Source organism: Leptonotus elevatus, chromosome 5 (genome assembly GCF_054856555.1).
Source record: "Leptonotus elevatus isolate MCC_2025b chromosome 5, RoL_Lele_1.0, whole genome shotgun sequence".
Lineage (NCBI taxonomy): Eukaryota > Metazoa > Chordata > Actinopteri > Syngnathiformes > Syngnathidae > Leptonotus > Leptonotus elevatus.
In genome coordinates, this window is record NC_141243.1 from 11,839,955 (window position 1) to 11,866,719 (window position 26,765).

At 39.3% G+C, this 26,765-nt stretch overlaps 1 protein-coding gene across 2 annotated transcripts in view; it reads left to right on the top strand.

Annotated features, from left to right (window-relative positions):
* Nucleotides 1-284: 284 nt before the first annotated feature.
* Nucleotides 285-26,765, top strand: part of LOC147173699 (3',5'-cyclic-AMP phosphodiesterase 4D-like) — a 40,220-nt gene continuing 13,739 nt past the window's right edge. For both annotated transcript variants that reach the window (XM_086077097.1, XM_086077099.1), the window contains exons 1-2: nucleotides 285-405; nucleotides 16,913-17,017. In XM_086077097.1, the coding sequence (XP_085933223.1) occupies nucleotides 16,973-17,017 (45 nt within the window). In that variant the 5' untranslated portion in view covers nucleotides 285-405; nucleotides 16,913-16,972. The remainder of the gene's footprint in view (nucleotides 406-16,912; nucleotides 17,018-26,765) is intronic.

Genomic DNA, 26,765 nt, shown 5'->3' on the forward strand with positions numbered 1-26,765 from the left:
TAAAGGCACCTACAAACAAAGGCAAGACAGTATAAAATAATTTAAAAAAAACATTAACATTAATCACCACTCCGACTTTCCCCCAATCAACTCAGCTTTGTTTTGTCTATTACCTCACGCTTGCTCCACACCGTTTCTTCCACTCTCCAGCGCGAGGAGGGGGGCGGGGGCCCGTCCGCGAGAGCCGTGCCATTGGCCGTAAGGGGGAGCAGGAAACACTGCGACGTCACTGGCCCGTGCGCCTGGCAGCTCACTGAGGAGAGTTCCCTCCTTCCTTCCATCATGAGAGAGTCTGAGCAGGCAGCAGGAGTGGGAGCGTGCTTGTGATGATGCATGCATGTTTGTTTTGGTTCTAGCTGACTGGGACTACCAGAGAGGGGAGACACCAGACAAGGATCAATACATGTAAGTTTCTTTATGGATAATAACAATAGCTGTGATGATGAGCGCAATGCTGTCACGGCTGTTTTCCACATTCTATGTGATAAAGCATTACATTAGAATCCATTGAGTTAATGTGCTCGGAGTGATGCGTAGGTAGCAGGAGGATAGTGCTGCAAACTGCAATGCCTCACTTTGACTGAAGAGCACAAGGACTTCAACTCCCCTCCCCGAAATCTTCTCTGGTGTGACTTTCAGGGGTCGCGTCGGAAAAACGTGCCGCAGATGCTCACAAACTAAAACAAAGCTAAACTACTGTCATATATTGCCCTCATATGCACTGCACATAAACAGATAGTACATGTAAATTCACACAAACAATAGTTGACCCGGTACAAAGTGTCCCGTTTTTGACTCTGAGAAATCCTGACATATGGAAATATGGTTGCCCATATTTAATTGTGTGCATGTGTGTGGGTGTGGGTGGGAATCATGGGTACAGCATGGGTGTGTTTGCATGTGTCACACTTTCCCTTGTTTCACTGGCACGTGGAGTTGAGACGACTCGCTTAGCAGCGCTACACATTTCCTTGGTGGAAGTTGTGGCGTGTTTTCTCATCAACTGTCACACAAGTATTCTTTGAAAGCCAACGCTAATGGAAAAACAACACATTAGTGACAAGCATATGGCAGCTAACCAGCTGGCATTGTGAGCGTGGAAGCTAATGTAGCCGTCTACAACTTTACTCGCTGCTGCTGCTTGTCAAACTACAGAAAAAACGATATGAGAGCAAATATCGGCTTCGGCCGAGAATGCTAACAAATGGGAAGGAGTTCCTTCTTAAAAAATGTAAAAAATAAATAATAAAACAGCAGTGCAGTGCTTTGACGCTGGCTGAAATCAAGTGTGGCGCTCTGCTATGCTGACATTACATCATATGACAGTTCCATGTACACAAGTCGTACATTTATGGCATCCATCCACTTTCTTGAGGGTTGTGAGAGAGCTGGCGCATAGCCCAGCTGGGTTTTAGCAAACCACAGTGCACATATGAACAAACAACCATTCCCGCTGACATAAAATGATGTTCAGTTTAGAGTCTGCAATGAAAAAATAAAAATAAATAAAAGTCTTTACAAGAAAATGTTCTATGCAGCTCCACTTGTGGAATATGATTTAAGCAGCAAAATCAACCCATTCTTATCCATCTCAGGGGCGGCCATTTTGTCTCTTGCTGTCCACTGAAAATGACATCGTAGTTACTCGGCTCAGGTGTTTTCTTAGTTTGGTCATGTGACGTTCGCAAACTGAGCTGCGATTGGTCATTTCCTGAGCCCCGAGCAACTGTGGATGTTATTTTTAATCGACAGCAAGTGGCAAAATGGCCGCCTCCTGAGATGGATACCATTTTTTTGTAAAGACTTTTTTTTTTAAATGTGTTATTCATATTCCACACACACAATATTCAATCAAATACCGCGTTTACACCACTGGGGGCAGTATACAACATATTATTGTGAAGAACATTTTTGGGTTGACACACAAACAAATCAAGCCTCATGTGATCTCCACTACATGCAAATACTCCTCGTTATGCCACACTTCACATCCACATCAAGGAACCGCACAATGGTACACTGAGCCCTTTGTTTCACCTGCGCGTTATCGTCACCTGATGCCACAGAATGAACCGTATAACCAACATGGAAACACGAGGGGGTCAGGGGGGGTCATTGTCTCGCCTCCTTAACCGCTCAGCGATCAGGCATCTATTGTGCAGCGCAAGTCACAATAGGACTTTGTAATAAGTGGGCACGCTGACTTGGCAATTTTTTGTTTTCACATCATCACAGCGTGTGACGAGATGATGCATTATAGCAGCTGTGTGTTTTATATGAACCACTTAGGGTAGGACGCACTGCAGGAAAAGTGCATTATTCGCTTGCTGTCTGACGTGCTTATTTTGCTACAGCAATAAACCACACAGTCCTGACCTGTGGACCTTTAGCGTTTTATGGACCAGCCAGTCCATGTTAAGCCCTTTTGTCCCTTTCCAGTTACTGTAAAGCTTGCTTGATTTTTGACAATGCAGAAGCTAGGCTACATAGCAGGAAAATGTGTGTTGTAGTGTTTTTTTTTGTTTTTTTATCATTTCGGAGCTGTAGAGCTCATTCAGTCCAATGAAGTCCAGTACTGAACTTTTTTATTTTTACCAGATAGTTCCATCCTGGATGGTAGTAACAGAGCCTGATGACACCTGTATAAATGCTAGTATGGCGGGACAGAGGTGTGAAGTTTCACACTTCTACTGCCACTGGTGTTAAAGGCGAGTTATTTATTTATATATTTTTTTCTTACGTCACACCAGACCACCAACTGATGTCATCATCATCTAATTATCTGATTGCAGGATGCTGACTCACTGTGGAACAGCACAAGTGGTTGTGGAAATATTTCACCTTTTCGGGGTAAAAAGGAAAGGCCGGCTTATTATGGGCCATTAGGTTATCGCTATTTTGTAGAATCTGTGTGAAAAAGGTTACAGTATAGTACTTAAACGGATGCATTTAAACGGCACATACACATTGGTAATTGGGCTGAATTTGAGCATTTTCCCTCTCTTGCAATCAAAGTCAGAAAAAGCCTCATTGTCTGGGGTCTCGGAAAAATGATCTTATGGTAAGGTACGCTGAGAAGGATAGCCTAAATGCCCCCCCCCCCCCCCCCCCCCCGCCCCCTTCGGCTGCTTGGAAAACGGCTGTGGCTGACAATCATAAATGTTAAACCTGTTCAATATTTACGATCACCTTCTATGTGCGTTCAGCACCAAGTTTGGTACACTACCCCCACCCGTTTTCTGAGTTTGGTCATGTGACGTTCGCAAGCTGAGCCGTGATTGGTTGTTACTTAGCCCCGAGCAACTGTGATGTCATTTTCAGTCAGCAAGTGGCAAAATGGCCAAGATGGTTAAGATGGATAAAAACGGGTGGATTTTGTTGATTAATTAATATTCCACAAATGCAATTTTAATCAAAAATAACAATGCTCAAATTAATAGGTTAAGTGTTGTGATGACAACATTAGTCAAGTTCATGAATGAGTTTCACTCTTTCACTCTTGAATGGGAAAAACATTATAACTCTCCCCGCTTACTTCAGTGCAACTAGATCATCAAGGGAGCGCCAAAGAAACAGCCGCCACACTTTCTGAGCGATGCGCGGAGATGAAAAGCAGCCGTGCACATCATGCCTGCTCGTCTCCCACTCAATTCAACCACTTTGATCCGGAACACGTGGATATGTGTAAATGTTTATCTGACTTCTAGCGTATTCCAGATGGTCCTCCTCTTTGAGAGGGGCGCATTTGAAAAGCCACGCTGAGAGATGCGCTGTTGCGCTTAGCAGAGGTTAAAGTTCAGAGGCTACATTACAGAAAAGGAGGAGGAATGGGGGGGGGGGGGGGGGGTATAGTGGTTGGCCTTGGTGCCAACAAAGTTAAATGTCACATATTTCCCTGAGCCACTTTTGCCATTTTATAATGGAAACTTAATGGAATATTATATAAGGCGCTTATTAAAGCATATTCATGACTGTAATAATAAGGCTGTTTGTTTTTCCTAGTGAGGCAGAGTATCCAGTAATGCTCCCATACACTCACACATTACAAGTATTTAAGTACACTTTAATTGAATAGTTGGTTCTCAAAACAATCACCAAGCAAGTACTCATTGCTATTCAAAACCATTATATAAGTCCTCAGTTTTATTTATTCTTTCTTTAAACACATCTCCTCAAGCTATCATGTTAACGAGGCCCCCTGCTTGCAGATGTTAGTGGATACCGTCATGATCCTCGTGATGAATGCTTCCACCAAAATCCAAAGACCCCGGTGACTTTTGAAGCCATAATGAAGCGCTCCCACTTTGTACTTCCTTAAAAGGCAGCCGTGTACCTAGGTCATCACTTGATATATATATAGCTCACACACAGGCTAGCCTTTTTATATTGCCTAGCACACTGTCGTTTAGTGGAATCTCCAGGTCAAACACAATCCTGATTTCTGAAGTTCTTCCCCTAAGAAATAGAGACAATGTGTTCCTGGATCAAAATGCTGCTCACTAACTAACTAACTAACTGACTGACTGACTGACTGACTGACTGACTGACTGACTGACTGACTGACTGACTGACTGACTGACTATCTATCTATCTATCTATCTATCTATCTATCTATCTATCTATCTATCTATCTATCTATCTATCTATCTATCTATCTATCTATCTATCTATCTATCTAGCTAGCTAGCTAGGTAGCTATCTATATAGCTATATAGCTAGCTAGCCAACTATATAAGCTATATAGGTTGGATAGAGGGAATGAGTGTGGCCAACAAGCCAAAGAAAAAGAAAAACAGACACTAATCCTTTGATTCTAACTCAGCTGAGGTGTAGTTAGGTCACGATGACTTAACAGCAGTTGGAACTTTAGACTTCCACTCTACCTTTTATAAGCCACGGATGAGTGGTTACGGATGTGGCATGTGGCTAAAGGTCCCCAGGTTTTAGTCTGACAACTTGAATCGGTTTGGCGTTGTATAAATTTGCAAGCTGATGATGATAGAGGACGTGTGTGTGTGTGTGTGCGTGCGTGTGTGTGAGCTGTGCAAGTGTGTATGACGACACGATGTGACACGGGACATCAGGAATGAGCTCGGAGGGACACGAGTGAGTGGAGGAAGCGCAGAAGAAGAGAGAAGCAGCTGTGCCCTAGAGTTCATCTTGTGTTTTTCTTTCTCCTTGTCCGCCTGGACGTCCTGCCATTGTGTTTGTTTGCCTGCTTCAAAAAAAAAAAAAAAAGTACCCCGCAAAAGATTAAGAACACTGCGACCACAGACACTGCGGGGATTTGGGAATGGAAGTTGGGGGGTGTAGACGTTGGGGTTGGATTTATGATATCTCATGAGAATGATGCGATGTGCTGTGGAGTACATCCGGAAGCTTGTTAAACAACTTTTGTTTTTTGTTCCGGAACCCTGGAAAATGTTTCCATTACAACTGTTGACATTTTTGCTGTTGTTTTGGACCGGGATAGTGCAATGTCACTCTCCTCTATGGCCTTTGCTAATGAAATTCCCAAGGATCACAACTTCTTTAAAAGGAAAAAGCTACAGCAGCCGTATGTGTGACTGAAACAAAACCTAATACATTTAATAAATGAACATAAATACATAATATAGGCTGCACAAAAAAAAAAACTAAAACCAAACAAAGAAATACGTATAGAAATGGAAAAATATAAAAAATGAACAAGACAAGTACACAGATACAGTAGATGCTTATATGACAAAAAATGCATGACAAAACAAATAGATAAATACATTGAGTAATGAATAAGAACTAAGGAACACAAACATTCAAATGCATTAATAAATGTTAATATAAACACAAATATACACACACACTGATAAATATACAAATATAGAGACACTTTAGTCATCCACAAATGAAAATCATTACTTCCAATAGACTCCACATGGGAAACAACAAAGGACATTGCAGTCAGACTGAATTACTGATGAAAATATAACAAACATTAAACATAGCATTGGTTGATTTGAAGGTACACAAGTGTAAAATGCATTCAAGGTGAACTAAATAAACACAAATAACTAGATAAACATGAAAATAAATAAATAAATGCAAACCACTAATAAAGAAACCCACAGATAAATAAATAATCAAACACAAACAAAATACATTTACAAATAAATAAACACAAGCAAATAGTTATCTATCTATCGTTTCCATATTATGACGTCATGTAGGTCTTGTGATTCTTATTTAATTTTCATAGAACATAAATATTTTACTTACCTTTTTGGGTGTAACACAGGCACAAAATATTCATATTAAAATGTTCTCAGCGGGATGAAATGCAGTTTTATGCGGCGTTATGCCATTGCCGACAACCACAATAAATAAACACATTGTTAAACGAACAGCTCTCTGACAGCATGGATCACAACTAAGCACCATTATCTCTGTAAGGGCAGAATTTTCATTCACATTGCAGTTGCTGAGGGCGTTAGTCACTTGCGTTGTCATGGTTACAGTCCCAATCAAAAGTGGCAATTGAATAAATTGCAAATGCTCAGATGACGTGCGCCTTAAGGCACTGCCATTCAGTTGTTTGGCTCACTTATTAAGCTACAGTACAGTGAGCTGCACATGTACGAGTGACTCATCCTCAAGCCCCATAAAAGCAAAATCAGCTTTTATGATGGAAATAAGCATTTTGCCTTACAGTCATTTACAGTTTGCTTGTGGATTGTGTGCACAGAAATGTCTGCAGCTCTCTCGTGACATCTGCTGGCCGAATAGTGCAGTACAAGTTTTAAGCTAATAATTACTGACTCACACACAGGCTAGACGACAGGATGCGTTTATATTGAGTACTACGTGTGACAGTTCCAAATGAATAATGCATTAATTATGGAGGTAAATATGGTGCAAAACTAACTTGTGCAAAAAATTTGTACCTGTAGAAAAAAGTCTAAATTTGTATCTGTAAAAGTCGTGATTTTGTAGCTTTGATTGACTGCATGCTGGCATCTGTGCGAATAGAATGGTTGGGTCAGCATATTCATACAATAAAAAATAATCATAGCTTCCTAGCTGTGTCATTATCAAAACACAGCCACTGACATTATACGTAATCAGTTAAATGTTTAGCTTTATCTTGTTAGCCAGAAAAAACCCGAAGATTTTGTTACATCTTAATATCAGAAATAGTGGTAATACTGATAGACACAGACATTGTTTATAAACGTTCCCATTTGCATTATTTTTATTTGGCTTCAGTGTTGAAAGCAAATGTGTATGTTTAAAAGTGTAAGAGCCTTTTATTTTAACTGTTTGCAAAGCATACATTGCAAAAATACTGACATTTATCAATAAATTGTAATATTTGAAATAAAATGATTAAATACAGAGGATAAAGGGTTGAGGTTAAAATACCTGTAGCGGCTTAAAGATCCACTCGCAGTAAAAACGTTTTGTTTTCATTTTATTATGATAGTAAGAGAACAGATGCTTAAATATAATGTTAGTCAAATACAAGTAGCTGAGTACTGTCCACTTTTTTTTTTACAGGTACAAGCTATTGATCGTATGTTTACACTGGTAGGCTTCAAATCTTGAAATACAAATCGTGACTTCAATGTGTTCAGTTTTCGTGACAACAACATGAGATGAGCTAGCTAGCTAGCACCGGATTACGAGCTATGTTCGTACAATAAATCTTACCTTCATACTAAAACTTCTTTCTTTCTGCCCACTTGGAGTGCTCTGCATGTCAACCAACGTTTAAGCTGTTCCACACGGTGTTCGTATATTGAAACATGTTGAAATTTTCACGCCTGGGACGTCATCTTCTTCCAAAATGACGTGTAAACTGGTGTGGCTACTCTGTTTGTTTGGAATTGCGGACTTGTGCATGGGCGTCATTTGAGTTCAACCCACGGTCGTTCGCTCAACCAATGAGGTTGAGCTTTAGCCCGCCAAAATCCTCCAGAGCCCGCCCTCTTCTTCTACGAGTACAAATCACGGCGCTCTACAAGTACGAATCAGTTTTGCACCTTTTGTAGCGAGATAAATGGGGCAAAACTCACGTCACTGGACAGCAGCAGAAAACCCACTTGTGACTCCTAGTGGCGACTTCTTTGACTACAAGTTGTCATTTCTACAGGTACAAATCACAACTTTTACAGATACAAATTTACACTTTTTGTACAGATACAAAAAAATGTGTACAGGTACACATCATGACTTTTACAGGTACAAATTTGTTTTTACAGATACAAATTTATTTTACACATACACATTTTTTTTTTACAGGTACAATTTTTTTTTACAGGTCCAAATCACGACTTTTACAGATACAAATTTAGACTTTTTTCTACAGGTACAAATTTTTTGCACAAGTTAGTTTTGCACCATATTTACCTCCATAATTAATTGTAGCAGGACTTAATGTAGTGTTATATTAGCCACACCACAGTGTTTTCAATTGAGATCCAGTAGCAATGGGAGAATTATCAGTTGACCGTGCAGTAACTAATTGACCACTATGAGTATGTTGGCTCAAAGTCGGGTTTCAAACATGGACCACGAACGGATAAAATACGCAAACACGCCCGAAGTCTGGAAAAAGTAAGGAAGATAATTATTAATTCACTTAAAAATAAAATAAAAAAAAAGAGCTAAAAACGGTTAGCACATCTGAAGTCAATACACAGGTGGTTTAGCTAAATTAGCTCATTAGCTAACTTACGTGCACAGCTGGTCTATCCATAGTGTGCCCCCCTCTCCCTCTCATATAAAAATAAAATTACAAATACAACAACAACTAAAACTTATGGCCAGCTAACGCGTTGCGTTGCATTGTTTTGTCACAGTAAAGTGTAAATTTGTGAATGTGCCCACTCCTACATTTCCCACAATGCAACTCTTGTTGTGTTACTTCCTGCTAAGTTGACATTTAAATCATTTGTTAAAATCAGCGTTTTAATTACAAACTGTATATTTTTTAATCAGTTTTTCTATGCAGAAGAGGATAAATACAATCTGACCAACTTTATTGAAACTTGGATACTGAAAAAAAGAAGAAGTTATATGCAGCTCACTGCTAAGAGGTGCTATTCTTTTTAGGTTAGCAACACAAAAGCGTCTCAATGGTGATTTCTTTTTTTGCATCACAGAAGAGGCATTTGCAAGTACTGTACTGCAGGAATGATATCTTGTTGTATTGTTGGCATCTGCTTGTTAGAATGTACTTTATTGTATGACATTTATATTTAATTTTTATAATTTGTATGGTAGGTAGTGAGCAGTCAAACCCTTTCCTGGGCTGTATAGTAAATTCTATTTAGGGTTCGTTAGATATCATCACACTTGTCCCTTTTGGCATCACATCCCTGTGGAAGAAAAAGCTCAAGTCGATCAAATGTAATATTTTAGATGCTGATTGCTAAGTGTTTAGCATGTCTGCCTCACAGTGGTCCCGGGTTCCACTACGGCCACTCCACGGTGTGTGATGTTCACAGAGTTGAAGTCTCAAAAGATTTGCTCACGTTACGGATTATTAGCAGATTGAAGTCCAAGTTTCTTTTACTTTTGAGGCATATTTTCCTAGAACGTTTTGGTTGAACTCCAAATTATAGCATTTGGGGTGTTCCACTGTAAAATAGTTTCATACTGTCTCCCAAAATGTCGAGTGATCTTTCAAATTGTGTGTAAGCCTCGTAGTAATTTCATCTTTATTATCAATGCCTTAACCTTAATTTCACACAGTTTACACTCTACTCTCCACTGTGATGACCCAATTTCACAGCACAAAAACCAAACAACGATATGAAGTGCGTGAGTCATACTTGACGCTGGGAGACAAGACGTCCGGAGGCTTTTCGGGAGCTGATTTACATTTTAAGTAAATAGATTTCATCCTCCTGCCCAATTGCTGTGAAATTGTTTTGAGGTGCGACGAAGGCCTGGTCGCATGTCAACAGATGAATGGCAATGGAAATCCAGGTTGATATGTTGGATATCACACTGTACTAATCCCACCTGCACCAAGTGACATCTATTGTTTCCCATGGTGTGAGTGTGATTGCATTGCATGATCTGACAGCCCCTCAGTGCTTCGATTGCAGCTGATTTATGTGGGGAGAGGCAGCGGGAGTGGAAAGGACAGGGCAAGGTCGTGCTAACCAAGCTGCCGAGGATTTGCGCCTCTCCTGTGTGTCTCCCCGCATAAAATATCATCCCAGTGAGCTTTTAACTTATCTCTTCTATTTATACTTTTTTTTTTTTTTTGTAGTGGCATGTTGAGTGAGCATTACACCACTTGGAGGAGCCACTGCTGCGTTGGATCCTGCAAGGAGGTGATTCCCCACACCTTCATAACCAGGATGTTCATTTTGGGGAATACGAGCCAGATACAATGACAATTTGGGAAAACTGGATTATATTAGAAGCCAATTTTACATGTTGAACGATTGAACATATAGTGGTGCCGCTAATGTTGTAATCAAATCTGTTCTGGAAATGCAGGCAACCTCCATTTTGTTTGAATTTCAAGTTAATTTATCCCACAGGAAATTGTCAATTCATTCCAGAGTCAAGCTGTGATCATCAAACGGCCATTAGTTGCTGTACAGGGAATTTTTTTCATCAACATATTTACATACTTAACACTAATACTGTACTTGTTAAAAAATTACTGTTGCCAGTAATTATTTGCCAAACCAGTAAATCGTGAACGGCCCTTAGGTGGGATGACTCATAGTCTTCATTGTCAACATGCAAGTGTACAAAGAAATGACCCACTGTTCATGATTTAATGTAATAATGGCTGTGCAATATGGCCTTAAAATAGCATCAAATCAGATTTTTCCATATCAGTCATTCCCTCATTATAGAAAAAGCAAATGACAAATACACATTTTCAAACCAAGAAATTAAGTGCCTCCTTATGGTAAAATGTTAACTGAATTGAGCGTCTATAACACTTTCTACACCATATGGTGCTCAAAGCGCTTGAATGCGTCACAAACATTAGTCGGCTGTATGAAAATAGCGTTGCTATTATCAAAACCTGGCAAGATAAACGGTCAGAACTTACATAGCGCTTTCTACACCATATGTTCGATACCAGCTGGAGTACTCAACACTTGAGTAGTCACCGATACCGATTCCACTAGTACATAAAATCCCCCCCTAAAAACAATGACAGATCATTTTCCTTAAAATTGCATGACATTAATGGCAAATCCTTTATTATTCTAATTTGTAATTTCTAGTTCCTAATCAACGACCACAAAAGGGTGGCTGATACTGGTGAGCACCAACTTGATACCTAGTATCAGTGCTTGCCCATCCCTTATCAAAACATGTACGGTATGTGAACGTTATCGTTTATAAATGAACATTTAACAAGTTCAACTGCTGGTCATGTTGTGTTTTCTCATACCTCCTCCAGCTCTAGATTCTAGCATTGCACAGGTGAGGGCAGGTGACTCAGCAAAAAAAAAAATGGTGTTTTGGAAGCACATACCTCCGGGCTAAAAGTTTCTAACCAATTAATTGCCCAGCCCTGGTATAACGTGATGCATTTTGTACCTGCCCTCATCTTAGAGGACAAGTGATTGTAGCTCGGGAGTTGAGTCTTTCACATAAAAACTCCACACAAATCACTTTCCACTAATGCACATTTCATTCTTCTTCTTTTACGATTGTCATCGGAAGTGCATTATATTGAGGGGCACGACAGGGATGTGCTTTCTTACACAGCAAGTTGTGCGGTTGCCATGGCATCCGACATGAAATGATAAATGTCACCCATCAAAGAGGTGAGCGAGATCGATGATATGATCGGCTTCAACGTAGACCCTCAATGCTTGTGCAGATGCAGCTTTGACAGGTGCTCCATTCTAATAAATAAGAATCTAAGCTTGTCTGTTTGTGGCGCTAACGCACACGCGCCCACGGACTTTTTACAAATGGAACAAAAAAACCCTCTTGATTAATATGGCGAGTGCGCCGCTTTGCCTTCAGAGGGAATAAAAGCTTCAACAAGCTCTTCTCCGCTGATTGGACAACCAGGATAAAAGACTGAGTTACTTTCTAGGGATCATTCAATAAGCAGCCTCGACATAGGGGAAAAAAAGAAGCAGACGTTTCGCATGGCAAACTGAAATTTAGAAGCCCCGTTAGACAGCCGTGACCTTCCCTGGCCGGATGGGCCTTGTAGTCTCAATTGTTTTTTCGCCCCACTTAATGTGATGAACTGTCGCTGCACTTTTACTGATGGTAGAAAGTTAAACGGAGGACATATCAGTGGAGGAAAATGGCATTCACAGAAAGCAGAATTATTTAGTAGTCAAGCTTTTTGACTAGTTCAGGGGTCAGCAACCTTTCAGTCAAAAGAGCCATTTTTGGCCAAATATATAACCAAAAATTTGTGTGGAGCCACAAAACATTTGAAGATTGTGATGAAGGAAACAGTGTGTTAGTGTTAGTCAAATGTACTGAGGGGCTCAAGGGCTAATCAGAGCTGCATCGTAAAATAAATACACGCAGCATCCAATACGTAGAGATCCATTTTCTTTTACCTTTCGTCATCAATTTTTGTATTTATTAATTATTATTATTATTATTTTTTTAAATATCTTCATTTTTCATACATTTCAGACTTTTCTGCCTTTCTATCCATTTCCTGACATTTATGGAAATTTTATGGACAAATGTAATTTTCTGCCTCTACTTCCTTTTTGGGACATTTTATGGCTATTTTTGACATTTTTTCTGCCTTTTTTGCTATCAATTTTCTGACATTTTCTGCAGATGTTTTTTTTGCTCTTCCTTTTTGGACATTTTGTAGTCACCTTTTGGGCATTTTTAGGTATTTAAAAAAGAAACAAAACTAATCTATTTTTCCGATAACTTAAAAATTTGGACTAACATTTAAAAAAAAATCATTATAAATGTTTTGTTTGATCGTTAATTAATTTGAAGAATGTTTTATCTAAAAAAAATAAAAAAATAAATGAATATGCAAAAACCTTAGACTTACAGGAGAGGGACTAAAGAGGCAAATGTGGCTCCAGAGCCGTCGGTTGCAGGCCGCTGGACTAGTTCATCCAAAACATCCATCTATTTTCTATAGCGCTTTTCCTCATTAGGGTTGAGCTGGAACGAATGACACATTATGAAATTGTTAGAGTGGAACCTAAAAAGTGGTCCCATTCAAATTTGATCAACCAAATTATCCTGGAAAATTATGTTTCAAAAGTCAAACAAAGCTAAGAGTTCAAACTATCATCACACTTAACCTCAGCAAACCTTGCGAAACAGCTACGGTAAGTGAGCTTCTAAAAGTTTGCGTTGACATTTTCCTTGATTATCTTCCTCAAAGTCGAAAGGTTGTATGTTCGACTCTTGCCGAAGGCCACTTAGTACTTGGCAAAGTATATTATATCTTTTTTGCTCCTTTTCCCAAGTAACTGTAAGCAAATGTATACTTGTATACTGCATTCTGTGTGTCAAGTCTTTGACAAAAAAACAAAACAAAACAGTTGGTGTTCCGTCCATCATTCACCTTAACCATTGTGGACAACTTGCTTGCTGGTCTTTTGCTCACTGAGAGGCAAAAAAAATAAATAAATAAATAAAAGTCTCCCTGTGAGGGATGTGCAGCCTTCTAAAAACCAAAGGAAGTTTGAGCTCAGACAGAAATCAACCCCCTGTGGCTGCGCCACGGGCACACACGCACATGAAAAGCACACAGATGAGAGCAGCTCCCCACTCAAGCTCGCACTCCCCGGTCACAATATTAGGTACACCTTTACAATCTAATGGATGTGTTGCCTTTTGCAGAGATAAAAATGCTCACTTTTGATTGACACTCAGAGAGGTAACGAAAAGGTTATGCATTTCTTTGTTTGTTTAGTTTAGTTTTTTCATTTTTTTTGAATTGTAGGATGGCATTCTTTAAGGATTGAGATTATGATGAGAATTTTTTGTGCTGTGCAGAATTTTTCCACTCTTTGCAGTTACAGTCCACTTGCATTGGGGCCAAGTGACTACGCCTCTCTGAACCTATTAACCCTGTACTTACTCAGTTTGACTCCCTGACTTCAATAACAAAAGAACATGCTAACTTAGCCTGGACGCTGCAGTTCTATAGTCCACAGTCTCCGCTTTGCTGCAGCAGCCCTTACTTTTGAATGAAAGTGATCTGTGGCCGACGGCATCCAGCGGACTTGCTAGTAGCACTTTTTTAGCAAGAGCTGTATTATTGAGTTCAATGCCACATAGGTGATGTAAACCACTGACGGTCGAGCAGATTTGTCATCGATGCAATGATATTGGTATCAGAAAAGAGTGATGTGAAGCCTTAATAGCAAAAGCAGACTCTGAGGCGAAATGTACAACAAATACCATAATTATATGAAGGAGCATGACAATCGTGAATACAAAACCTTAGGATGCACGCAATAACACAAGGACGTAAAAAGGTACAACCTGAAACAACTCAACAAAAGGTAGGCACATTAATAGAAAGCTACTCAATCGAAACTAAAAGCCATGGTGATAATTTTTTTTTAACAAAAGCTGTAAATGTAAGTGTGTCAAGTAACAAAAGCTAAGTAAAAAAAAAAAAGCACAAACAAAAACTCAAAATGTGTTTACTGTTAGCAGGAGAATATGATAAACAGCAAACGTGGAAAAATATCACAGAAACAAATGAGTCAAATGCTACTGAGCACAGGAAGGTAAGCAATTTAATAGTCTGACACTAGCCACTGCTGCAGCTGTTCTTAAACAGGCGATGCCAAGGCCAGCCCACCAAGCACTGAAACTGAAAATAAAAAGAGCTGAAAAAACAGATATGGCACTTGTAGTGGCTGACAGGCTGTCAGTGACAGACACATGTTGAGAAGTAAATACGAGAAGACCCTCGTTCTACTGTCTTTGTTTTGACTGATGCGTTACTTGTTATGGTTCTGGATAACATAATAGTAATCTTAATCTACAGTATTTTATTGATCATCAAATAGACTCATAGCTTTGTAACAAAGGACTATTTTATTGTTTATGGTATAAATAAATATGTATACTCTGTATTCTGATGTCATTGCAGTTCATGGAACCCTGCATCATAGTCAGCCAGTTCGATGCATGAGCAGACTGTGCTAATTGATATCTTTTGTATGCTAACACGTGTCTCGATCGCGACAATGGCTTTTTAAACCTGAATCCATTGTGCCACTTTTTAAGGGTTTAAAGCCCACCTTGGATTGAGAGAAAGAAATAGTTGAGCCATAAATTATTTTTGTGAGTGACTTATTATGCAAGCATGGTTTGCCGGCGTTCTCGACAGATGCAAAATGTCAGCGCTTTCAGGAGAGAATGTTCATTAGCATCTCTTGGCATTGACACGCTGCGCTAAAGGCTCCAAAGAAGAGCGGCCTTGACTGAAATGAATGAATTGACTTTAATATTAAATTGTGCAGTGTTTGGGTTACTTTATTTTGCTATACGGGAGGGGTAAAATATTCTGAATAGATATTGGTATGAGTCAGTGCATTTGCAAAGTAAAACCATAAAAAACATCAACATTTATTTATTTATTTTTTATTGTGAAATCAAACCAAAACTGAACATTATAAACTGAGCTAAAGGACAATGTTTGTGTGGTACAATGTCGTACTCGTAAAAGTAATATCCCCCCCTCAAAATATATTTATAAATTTGTTCATGTAACTTTGCCTTTTTCTCAAAACAATATGGAAACTTTTTTATTTTTTTAAAATTCTGGTTACATGACACTTTTTTTTTACTCATTATATTACAATATTATTGTCCCTTTTTTATTATTTCATGTGATATTTTGACTTTTATTTAATTTTTTTCATTACAACTATTTTTCTTATATTAGAAATTTGTTCTTGTAAGAAAAATTTTTTTTCCCGTAGTGTTCTGACTTTATTCTCGTAACATTGCAACTATTTTCCTGGCTTCGTATGTCTTATGATCATTTTCAAATACTTCCCAAGACACAGTTCTTTTTAGTATGTCGCAACAATTTATAATCCTATAAAGTACATATACATCGTTTAACCATATAGCCTGTGTGCTAACCATCTCCTCCACTTAGTTTCCATCCTATCTCAAGTCTGAAGTAATTACCTCGCCGGGCTGTCAGTCTGCATCTATTTACTGGAGAAGGTCTTGCTCATTGGTAGCATGTCACAATGTTGCTGGCAGGGTCAAGAGGGAGTTCCTTCACGCATGGCTCATGTTGCAAATGGCAAGTGAGGAGGGGGCTGCTATTATCTCCTCGTTGTTGGGTAAAGGTATTATTCGGGAACGCATACATGTATCCAACTTTCCAGAGAGGGCAAAGTTGCCTGCTGCCTTTTTGATATCAACAAAAGGAGATGTGATCAGAATGCTGAGATGCAAATAGACTGTGTGGGCACACTTCAATCAAGACACGGTGCAATTCGATTTGTATTTCCACATTCAGATCTTCGGATTTTTCTTGTGCAAACGACGTGTTCCACTCGGTGCGGGACATTCAGTTCAGTCCTGCCAGAAAAAGACAATAAAAGGAGAGGGAGGCAGGTGTGAGATGGGGGTTATTAGGCCAGGTAAACAGAACAGGGTTGTGTAACTCTGGCTTTTAATTCACTGACCTTTACCTTTTACAGCCTAATGCATTCTAATAGGCCAGTGGATCGCTGTATGACCCCCCCCCCCCCACCTACTCACACTCACATACACACACATGTATTATACACATACAAGGTTGTCAAGGAGATCAGAGCATCAGGGTGCTCTTACGAGATCAACCCAAAAAAAAATAATCCCAATGTGGTTTTTGCTTGTTAATGCACAAATGCTATTCGAACATCTTGTCAAGCTTCTTGCTAAACACACACATTATGTTCTTCTTTTTCTTTACCAGCACCCTTCCTGATTAAGTGTGTGGGTGAGCCCTGCCTTGTTTTGGGAGGTTGCGCTCACCATGCAAAAAAATGACCTGTCCGTGGATGACACCCAGCGGGACAGCGTGAGTAAAACATACCTCAACCACTTTTTATGCCCTTCTATTATAATCCTCATTTTTTTCATGTACTTTCCCTTATAAAAAGAAATAATCTATAAGGGTATTGTAGGTACATGTACAGATCATGCAGGGATAAATGGAATCATTTCGTAATTATTTTTGCAATTAGTGGCGACGCGTGAAATATTTACCTAACTTCAGACAGGGGTGTGTGTCTATATGTGATTTTTAATTGATATTAAACAATGTTAACAGGATATTATAATGCATGTCAAACTGAAATTGAAGTTTAGAACTTAAAAAAATATATATATATTACAGAGTAATAAAACAGAGTGACATGAACCAAGGGCTCACTTGGTGGTACCACAAAACTGTTGGCGTGATCACATGTCTACGGGAACACTAATTGCAAAATCGCCTGACGACTTGGAATTTTGAATACTCTGCAGGTAACTTGTTTACAGCCCAGCAGTTCACTATAATGTCTTTGTGTGATAGCATCTATTCATGGAGATAACAGTTACAGTTATCTTTTTTTCTGATGGGAGAAAAAATACATTTATAAAAGAGAGGCCTTCATTTGTATTAGGTGAATCTGGCAAATAATTGGAGAGATGTTATTTGTATTACCTTATACACTCTTATCTCCCAACAACATTACCTTTGTAAACACCGATTAAAAAAAATATTCATCAGGTGTTCATGTTTGCTAATAGATAGATATGTACTTTAATAAGCCCAATGGCAAATTGAATTATCCAGATGCTCCAGCCGACACAGTACTACATTCATAATAAAAAAAACAAAAAACAAAAAAAACCAATACATGGGAAAAAAAAAAGGTGCATAAATGACTAAAATATAATATTGTGTAGAGTCACAAGTATATGGAATATTAAATTAATAAAAGGGAACAAAATCAATGAAGATTGTCAAAGATCTGATTATTAAATATTCATTACCACTTTTTTTTCAGACCGCGAGTACTTAACTCTTGAGTAGTCATACCGAATACCAATTCCAGTAGTACATACAATTCCCCCCCAAAACAATGACAGATAATTTGAAAGAAAACTCTATATATCCCAATCTAACATCTTCCTTCATTTTAAATGGTATCGGTACTCACCCGTTCATAATTTCTTTTTTTCCCTTTTTTTTTATGTTAACAGACAGGATATCAGTCTTAGTATTCTACTTTGTCCAAGTTTCAACTCTCACTTCAGATTTTGCCTTGGATTGAAGTTTGGACACCGACTGCCGCTCCATGACTTTAATATACATCTTGAGCCACATCATGTCAGCAGACCCATCCATGAATCAGCTCCAATGTTCTTGCTAAGTAAAGGAGGTTTTGATCCAATATTTTACGCTACATGGTTCTGCTGATTGGCCGATCGATGTGGTGATGTCGCCCGTTACCCTCTGCAGAAAAACAGCCCCGAAACAGAATGTTTCCATCTCAGATGATGTCAGAGCTGTGTGCGAGCTATCTATCACTCACTGGGGGCTGTCTGGATTTAATAGACGTTTCTTCGAAGTCCTTATAATCGCTGGGCAGGCCGGAGCAGTCGTGTTTAACTGGAACTGCAGCTCGCATTGACCCGCCGCGGATGATCGTGGCCTTTTCCTCTCAGGCATGAACAAGAAATTTGATTTTTCTTGATAGCTGTCGATCTCCAGATGGAAGTCTTCCAAATGGGCTGACACGAGAGAGGAAATGTATTGGGTACACAGATGGCACAGTTTTTTCCGTGGGGGGGAAAAAAAAGGCCAAAACGATAAGATTTAAGCATCTTCTATCGCGGTTGAGTGTCTGTCACATGACTTGGAATGTATGAGTCACGCGGTAGGATGAGGCTGAAATGTCAAAACGACCATTACAGTCGGGTTATGATGATCCATTGAATTTGGAAGCCTGGGGTGCTGATTTACAGCAGTGCATTTCATTACAACACACAAAAAAAGTCTGTTTTCAAGCTGAAATAGATCTTTGTTTTCACAGCCATTGCTGTGGTTTCATGTTTTGATATTTTGAAGAGGTCAAACATCTATGCCCAATATTCACGAGTTATGTTCGAAAGTGGATACACCCGATTTGATGGACAGTTCCGGTGAGATATTTGTTATTATTATTATGTTTTCATATGTTGTTTAGCTTAATACAGTACTTACCACTCGTATCGAAAAGGCTTTTGTCTCCAAAAGAGAATATAAAGTACGTTTTAGTCTTCTCTGTGTTTTGGCCTCGCTTCAAAGACAAGACAGTAAAACTGTTTGGAGCTGTTTGCATCAGAAGGATTTAACTGAGGGAGTTCAGACCCCTGATTAGAATGCCTCCTAAGATGGAGATTTTCTAGGCACGTCCAATTGATAGGCGCCCCGGAGGTGGTCTCCAAACACGCGGGAGGGTCGATACAAAAACTTCACTGGCCTGCCAATGACCTGATGTACGAGACTTTTGAAGAAGAGTGCTTTCGACGGTTAAAAAGTTCTTGAAATTGTTCAACAACTTTTAATTATTAAACTTACAAAGTACACAGGTTATACTCAGGGCTTTTTGAAAACGGGCGTCCTTATTTTCATTGATGGATAATAACACATGGCAGCAGCAAAACAAACTCAGAAGTCACAAGAAATAAAAGCTCATTTTTACTAGCCTCGTCAAATTTTTTTTAATTGACAGAAAATTAAGAGAATAAAACTCACTCTTCCTGCACTTTTGGAGCGTAGTGTGATTATGTTTGGTGAATAAGGTTGTAGCTTAATCTTGAAAAAGGGTTTGACTTTGACCTTGAAAAAGGACATTAATCTGCAAGCAATTTAAATCCGACACGACAGTATTCCAATTTGGACCCAACTGCGCAACCATGCAAGCGTGTAACTGTGTGATTGTTGCCAAATAAATCAATGACAACCTAGTAGCAAGTTTATAATCTTATTTTTTAAAACTAGTTTGGTAGTAGTTGTATCTCTGGACCGACAGTCAATTACTAGATATCGTGGACATCAAGAGGACAGGTAATTAAAGGCGGCAAAGACAGGTTCGGATGCAAACATGGAGTCAGCCTTACAGAGGTACCACAGGGACGCAGCACCGCACTGATGAATGCGTTCCCGCTCACGACGCTCTTGGGGGTGGCCCGTCCAATCAAGCGCGGCTATTGATGAATAGTCATGAGTCACCTTATCAGCATCTCCATGGCAACACAGATGCAACTGTAGCCCCTGTAAATGCGCCGAGTAAATGGGCCAAATGCACTTTGTTGTCTCCAGTCAGCCTTGGTCGCCACTTAGAGGTCCAAGAGAGGGCACAGAGCCAGGTGACCATAGACAGGGATTTCATTTCATGGGTGGAAAACAGAGGGGGTAAAAAACGAGCATTTGAATATGTCAAATAAAACTAGGAAAAAAAACATGTACCGTACGTGAAAGCTGGAAGGCATATGGGAGGAAAAGTGGATGACACGATATTAAATGAGCAGAGCTGGGAAATTAGATTGAACATCATAACAGAGATGGAAGACTAACAGTTGCAGGAAATAAACAGTCATGATACGGAACAATGGAATGAATAGGCGGATGATTTATGACCACTCCTCTACAGGTCGTGTCTCTTTGTACTGACAACAACTATGTGAACAATGCTTTTGAGTAATGATGGGCTTAATTGCTCAGTATATTGATTTTTTTTTTAACTTTGTGCCATAAAAGGGGATGTTGTGCACTTGTTGTGCCGAAGCAAAGCTTACTATTTGGTAGCAGAAGCCGGTGCAGTTTGTTCGGACCCATCTAATTGAAGACGTGAGCGCCACAAGAGCTGTTACGTAAAGCATGTTATTTTTCTGAGCTGCCACTGAAAAATAACCCTTTGGGTGCCCTGAGCACAAAAGTGTGATGGTGCTCCGGAATTTCATTTATTTAAAATAAAAAAAATACGGACTGGGAGGCATTTCTCATGCAACGATAATAGTTTGCATGACTTAAAGACCCAACCACAACCTTTTGTTGCGCCACAGAATGGTTCAAACACATTTTTCGCAGAACAGCAATCATTTGCAATTCACACGGGTTGGGGTGATCAAAAAAAAATGACATGAGTGATTGCTGCTTTGGTCTGATGGCTGCACGGCTACTTAGTAGCGACTAAACTGCCAATGGTACGGCGGCAGCCTATGCATGCTTTCCACATGTCGCTCCACTAGCTTGTTCTAATGATTCAACAGGATTGTCATGTTAACTGTTTTTGAGTACTTACCTTGCGCAACATCTTCATTTACTTCAGAAACCACCAGAAAAACGACGGGTAAGAACAATCTTGTCAAAACAGTTTCGTCTTGGGAAGATGACGCCAAGTCATGGCTTGTATAGCTCATTCGGTCATTGTTTACTTCTTGTTTCTTTTACTTTTTCTTTATGTCTTCAACTTGCAAACCGCAGAAGAGAGGAAAAACCTGCTCTGATTGGCTTATGTCACGCACATTTACATCGTTTCTGATCACTCGCTGATGTTGCCGGCTCCCAGCTCCATGTCATTGTGATATCACAATTCTAAATCATGTCGCATGGAGCCCTATTTATATTGCCCTTTGTAAAGTAATCGATATTTTGCGGCTGATGTTTATGCTTCGAAAAAAATAATAATCTGAGCTATATGAGAAATTTAGGTTGCCATGCGGCTCTTCTGAATCTGATTTGACCTGATCTAAATTGATAAATGATTCCAAGTACGCTCTGCAATGTGCTCACATAGTATTGAATTCTGTTTGATAAATTTAATGAGTTTTTTTTCTATGTATGTTTGAAATATCAAACTGTGTGAGTGGTCATCGAACACCAAGAGTTTACTGCCGAACGTGAATGACGTACTTGGTTTTCTTTTGCTTCTCTCCACGCATCTCTGGATCGTAGAATGTAAGCACTTAAAAAAAAAAAAAAACTTGTTTATGTTACTGACAATCACATTACATGGGTTCTTCATGCCTTTAAATGAGAACAAATGTAGTAATGTCACATCCGATGCATGAGCGACAAGTGATAATCACCCCCCCCGGCATGGGTGCTCATGGATGCAACATGTCAAGTGAAAATGGGCCCCACACGGACACGGACGATGCGTACTCTGCGCTTAGGGCGTATATAGGCAGCCCTGGATGTAGTGAATGATTTTCAATTAGAAATATTTAAAGCCCCTTTAACGTTAACTTAGAGATATTTTTCTAAATACACTTTACATGTTTACTCAAGGTGTGCAAAGACTGACAACTAAGTAGTTTTAAATTGCGGAGTTAGAGCCTCAAGCTATTTTTCATCATTTCGTGTTTCCTGATTACATTTTTTTTTTCCCCATGAGTCGCCCCTTTCCCTGAAATCCTGAGAACCTTTAATTGCATCAGTGGTTGTCTGACGCATTTGCAAGTTACTTAGTTATTATTATTAGGTCAACTAACTAGCTATGGCTACACCCTGTAAATGCTTCTCATCTTTATGCTGTAATTTACAATTTACACAAGGAATTCCCCACTGCGACTTCCAGCGACCAGTCTTTTTTTTGTGGGGTGATTGTTCACACGTTCTGTGGACACGACACGCCCATAGCATTTGGGAGTGGAGACACTCGCTTGATTTTTCACACTTTTGAAGGCTCATTTTATATACTTGGCAATTTTTATCTTTATTATTTGACAGGGTTGTTATCAGCACTCTTCTCTGTGGTGTGTTCAATTTAAAAGACATTTGTTTTTCCTTTACAGTGACTTTCACATATGCTGAATTTTTCACAGTCTTAGTAAGTCATTCACCACTATTAACATATTGAGAAGTCCAATTTTCTTGTAATAACTCAACATTGTGGACCGATCTGTAATATTTTTTAGCGTGCGCTTCCATTTTGACGACCAACCGCTAACTTGTCTTAGTTGTTCCTAATGGGAACTCTAAATTAGGAACTGGAAAAGCTCTTTGTTGCCCCCAGGCCAAAGTTTGCATTTTTGACTTTTAGATTGTTATTTTTAATGGGCAATCTTTCTTTGAAAGTTCTGAACTCCTGCTCCCATGCCGTGTTGTATAGATGACGATAATGTTGCCCAAGGCCATAGCAGAGGTCTGCGTGGCTGTAGCTCAACTCCCCACAGCTGACATCACGTTGATTAGACTGCAATTTTTTCAAGAACAATTGATTCCACACTGAATCTCAACGATTAAAATATTGTCGATTACAGTCATCCCGTGACACGAGGACACCAATCTAGACCACAATTAGCACTATATGTCCTCAAATGGCATGAAGGAGGCCATTATTTAATAACTCACCTAGTGACTAATTGTGAGATGACGTCTATTACAGTGAAGGCTGTTATTTAAGGAAGTACGGTAATTCACTAACATTTTACACCATTATAAAGAGTGGAAGTAACAGAGTGTCCTCCATATCACTGATTGGCCAGGCCAATTGGTTTGTTTTTGAGCCACTGCTTATCTACCTCCTTATTTATTCATGTGGGTGGTGCGCAATCCGCTGCATATTTGAAACAATTAAATAAATAAGCCTGCCAAAACTCATTTGTTTTAGCTATCTGGTCCCAAAATACTTGATTGTGTCTGTTTGTCTGCTCGCTTGGCTAAACGAGTTCTGGCCTCGTGTTGAGGTAGAGAGGTAAGCCGGCCCGCTATTTATTTATTTATTTATCTAAAAGAAAACATCACCAGCCGCCCACCATTCTCATTTCACAGCCTGTTGAGCGCATTTAAAGTGTGATTAATCTCGCAGGTGTTTGGCAGCGTGCTCAGCAAGAATGTTGTCTTGATGTATGAAGAGTGATGTGTGAACTCTTCTTGGGAAGGTCGTTATGGAGATTTCATGGCTCGATAAAGGCACCTTCCCGTCAATGTCAAAGTTTAGCAGCTTTCAATTCATGGCTGACATAGTGAATTTCCTTCCCTTTGCAAACCAAATATACAATCAGAGCCTTACACCGTGATGTCAGAATAAATAGCAAGTAGGATGTTCTTTCTTTTTCTTTATTTCTGTTCTGTGACACTGACATTTTGTACAAAATTACAGAAAATGTGCTGCATTTGTTGCCCGAGCCTCCTCCCACCCAAAAAAAAGCTCCATATCACCCTTCACCCCGAACAGGATAAGCGGTAGAAAATGGACGGAGGGATGGACAACTCATAATATTGGTTGTCTGGGTATGGTCTCCCTGTGCCTGTATGCACTCCCTAATGCCACTCTTGCTACCACATTTAATGACTTATTCGCTATTTGTGTGTCTCTCTATTCCAATCCTGACACTCTAAAAGCAGTATGGGTCAAAAATGGACCGATCCTCTACTTGGGTCAATTTGACCCAACTTTTAGTCAAGAAATATGTCATTTAGTGTAAAACAACTCGTAAATATTGGTCAGATCCTTTACTTGGGTCAAAAATTGGGTTATTTTATATAATACTACCCAATACTACCCAACTTTCTGGGTTGTTTAAACACAAACATCCCAGAAAGTTGGGTCAAATTGACCCAAGTAGTGGTTCAGTCTCTTTTTGATCCAAATACTTTAGGGTTAAAACAACCTAGAATGTTGGGTCAAATTGACTCAAAAAGTGGGCCGGTCACATTTGGACCCAAATTGGGTTATATTGGTTGATAGGCTGTAGTTATTCACTCATAAATAAATGGAGTTAAGTACTACATTCTTTCAGGTAGTAAGTAGCCTTGGGCATTTATTAATACACAATAATTAATACTAAAACTACTAGGTTACATTAAACTGCTATTTAGTTTAAACAAATATAGTGTAATAATCACATCAGTGTCTACTGGAAGTCGAATCATCATTAATGATTATCTTAATAGTGTACTTGTTTACAACATATGGTAAGGCTCCAGACTTTAATTAACTCCTCAGTCAACTATTTATTATTTGGGTGTGAGCAACGCAGTATATGAACTGAGCTCATTAGTTTTTTCCCTGATGATAAAAGTGAGGCATTTATTCGTCCTAAGTGGGGAAGAGGGAGGCATTTGTTTGTGTATGATGCAACCGGCGACTAATCGTGGCTCAACCTCTGTTAAAATAGCTGCGGTGATAAAATCTAATTTGACAAAGAAGAATTTCAAAAACTGCCCGTAATCATCCCCCCTCCTCCCTTGCTGTGCATGGGAGTAATGTATTGTGAAAAACGTGACCTCTGTCTAGTCAAACAGACGAACTGAGTTAATTTTTACACCCTTTGGGATTCTCAGCCAGGTGAGACAGCAGATCAAGCTGTTAAAAACACACACACACGGCTGTAAATTCCAGGGTGCGACAGATAAACGTCTCCTTTTACTCAAGCGGCAAGCCCATATATGTATATGTGTAGACAGAGAATTGTTCAAGGCCAGAAGTTGGTAGCTTTTAGACAACAGATTCACCACAAATCTTCTTATAGCCAACAACATTAAACATTTCAATTACCGTAAATAAGGCGGTGGATTTAGTATATATGGCTTGTCTTAATCTGTTGCCGTTGTTGTCAGTGCACCTTAGTTTATTCCTTGTTGCTCCTGTCCCATTTTTTTCTGCTTTATCATCACCCAGGGTCTGAATTAATTTAGATCTCAAATGGGCTTTGCTTTACCTCTCTCTATTATTTTCCTTTTTTTTTTTAATGTCATCATCCGCGGAGATTGAAAAAAAAGCACACTTTGACAAAAAGTAGATATCTGTAGTAGAAGTGAAGTGAAGAAGAAATGAATCACCAAGTAAAGTATAAGATACCTAAAAAAATCTCTTTAAGAATAACAAATGATTTGTACTTTTTTACTTCCCACCACTGTGTGTTGGAAATTATGAAATAACACGAAATATTCAGATTGCGTTTACGCAATCACAAGCCTTCATCGCAGATGCAACGAGAACAAAAGAAGCTATCAATAAACTGTAGACAAAAGCTCATTGCGAGTGTGTTTCAAGAACATTGTTCCGCCAGCGAGACTGCTGGCAGAAAAAGCGAAGCATAAAATCACTTTTTTCAAAGCTTGTGATTGAGCACTTCTCCTCCAATTGTAATCTTTCTTATTCATCTCCTCCACCCGTCCCCTTTTTAACTTCTTTCCCGATCACTTTCCCTCGCCTCGCTCCTGGTTTTTGCTCTGCATTTATTTAAGATTCACTCTCAGATAGTCGATTGCCAAAGTCATAGGGCGGAGATGGATGATGGCACTGCTGATAAAAAGTTGCGCTTTTTCGGGAGACTGTGCACGGGTTACCTGGTGGCTCCGAGCGATGGTGGCGAATTCTCATATTTATTACAGTGCCTTCGGCGAGCTTGCGGTCTGAAACCCAAAGAGGAAGTCAGGGAAGGGGCCTTGTAAATTCAGGCAAGACTGCAGCATTTAGAGCAGATGGTGCTGATGGGATGAAGTGAAGAAACCAAACAATTCTGATGTCCTTCCAATAATGTATTATTTTTATTTTATACTATGCTATATGCTATTGTTTGCTTTTATTGCGAGTGAATGCCATTTGTCACTCTGAATAAAAAAAGAAAAAGGAAAATATTAAACTGGCATAATCAAAATCTGAGTTTGAATTTATACTCAACAAAAATATAAACACAATACTTTTGATTTTGCTCCCATTTTTTAAGAGATGAACTCAAAGATCTAAAACTTCTTCCACATACACAATATCACCATTTCTCTCAAATACTGTTCACAAACCAGCCTTAATCTGTGACAGTAAGCACTTCTCCTTTGCCGA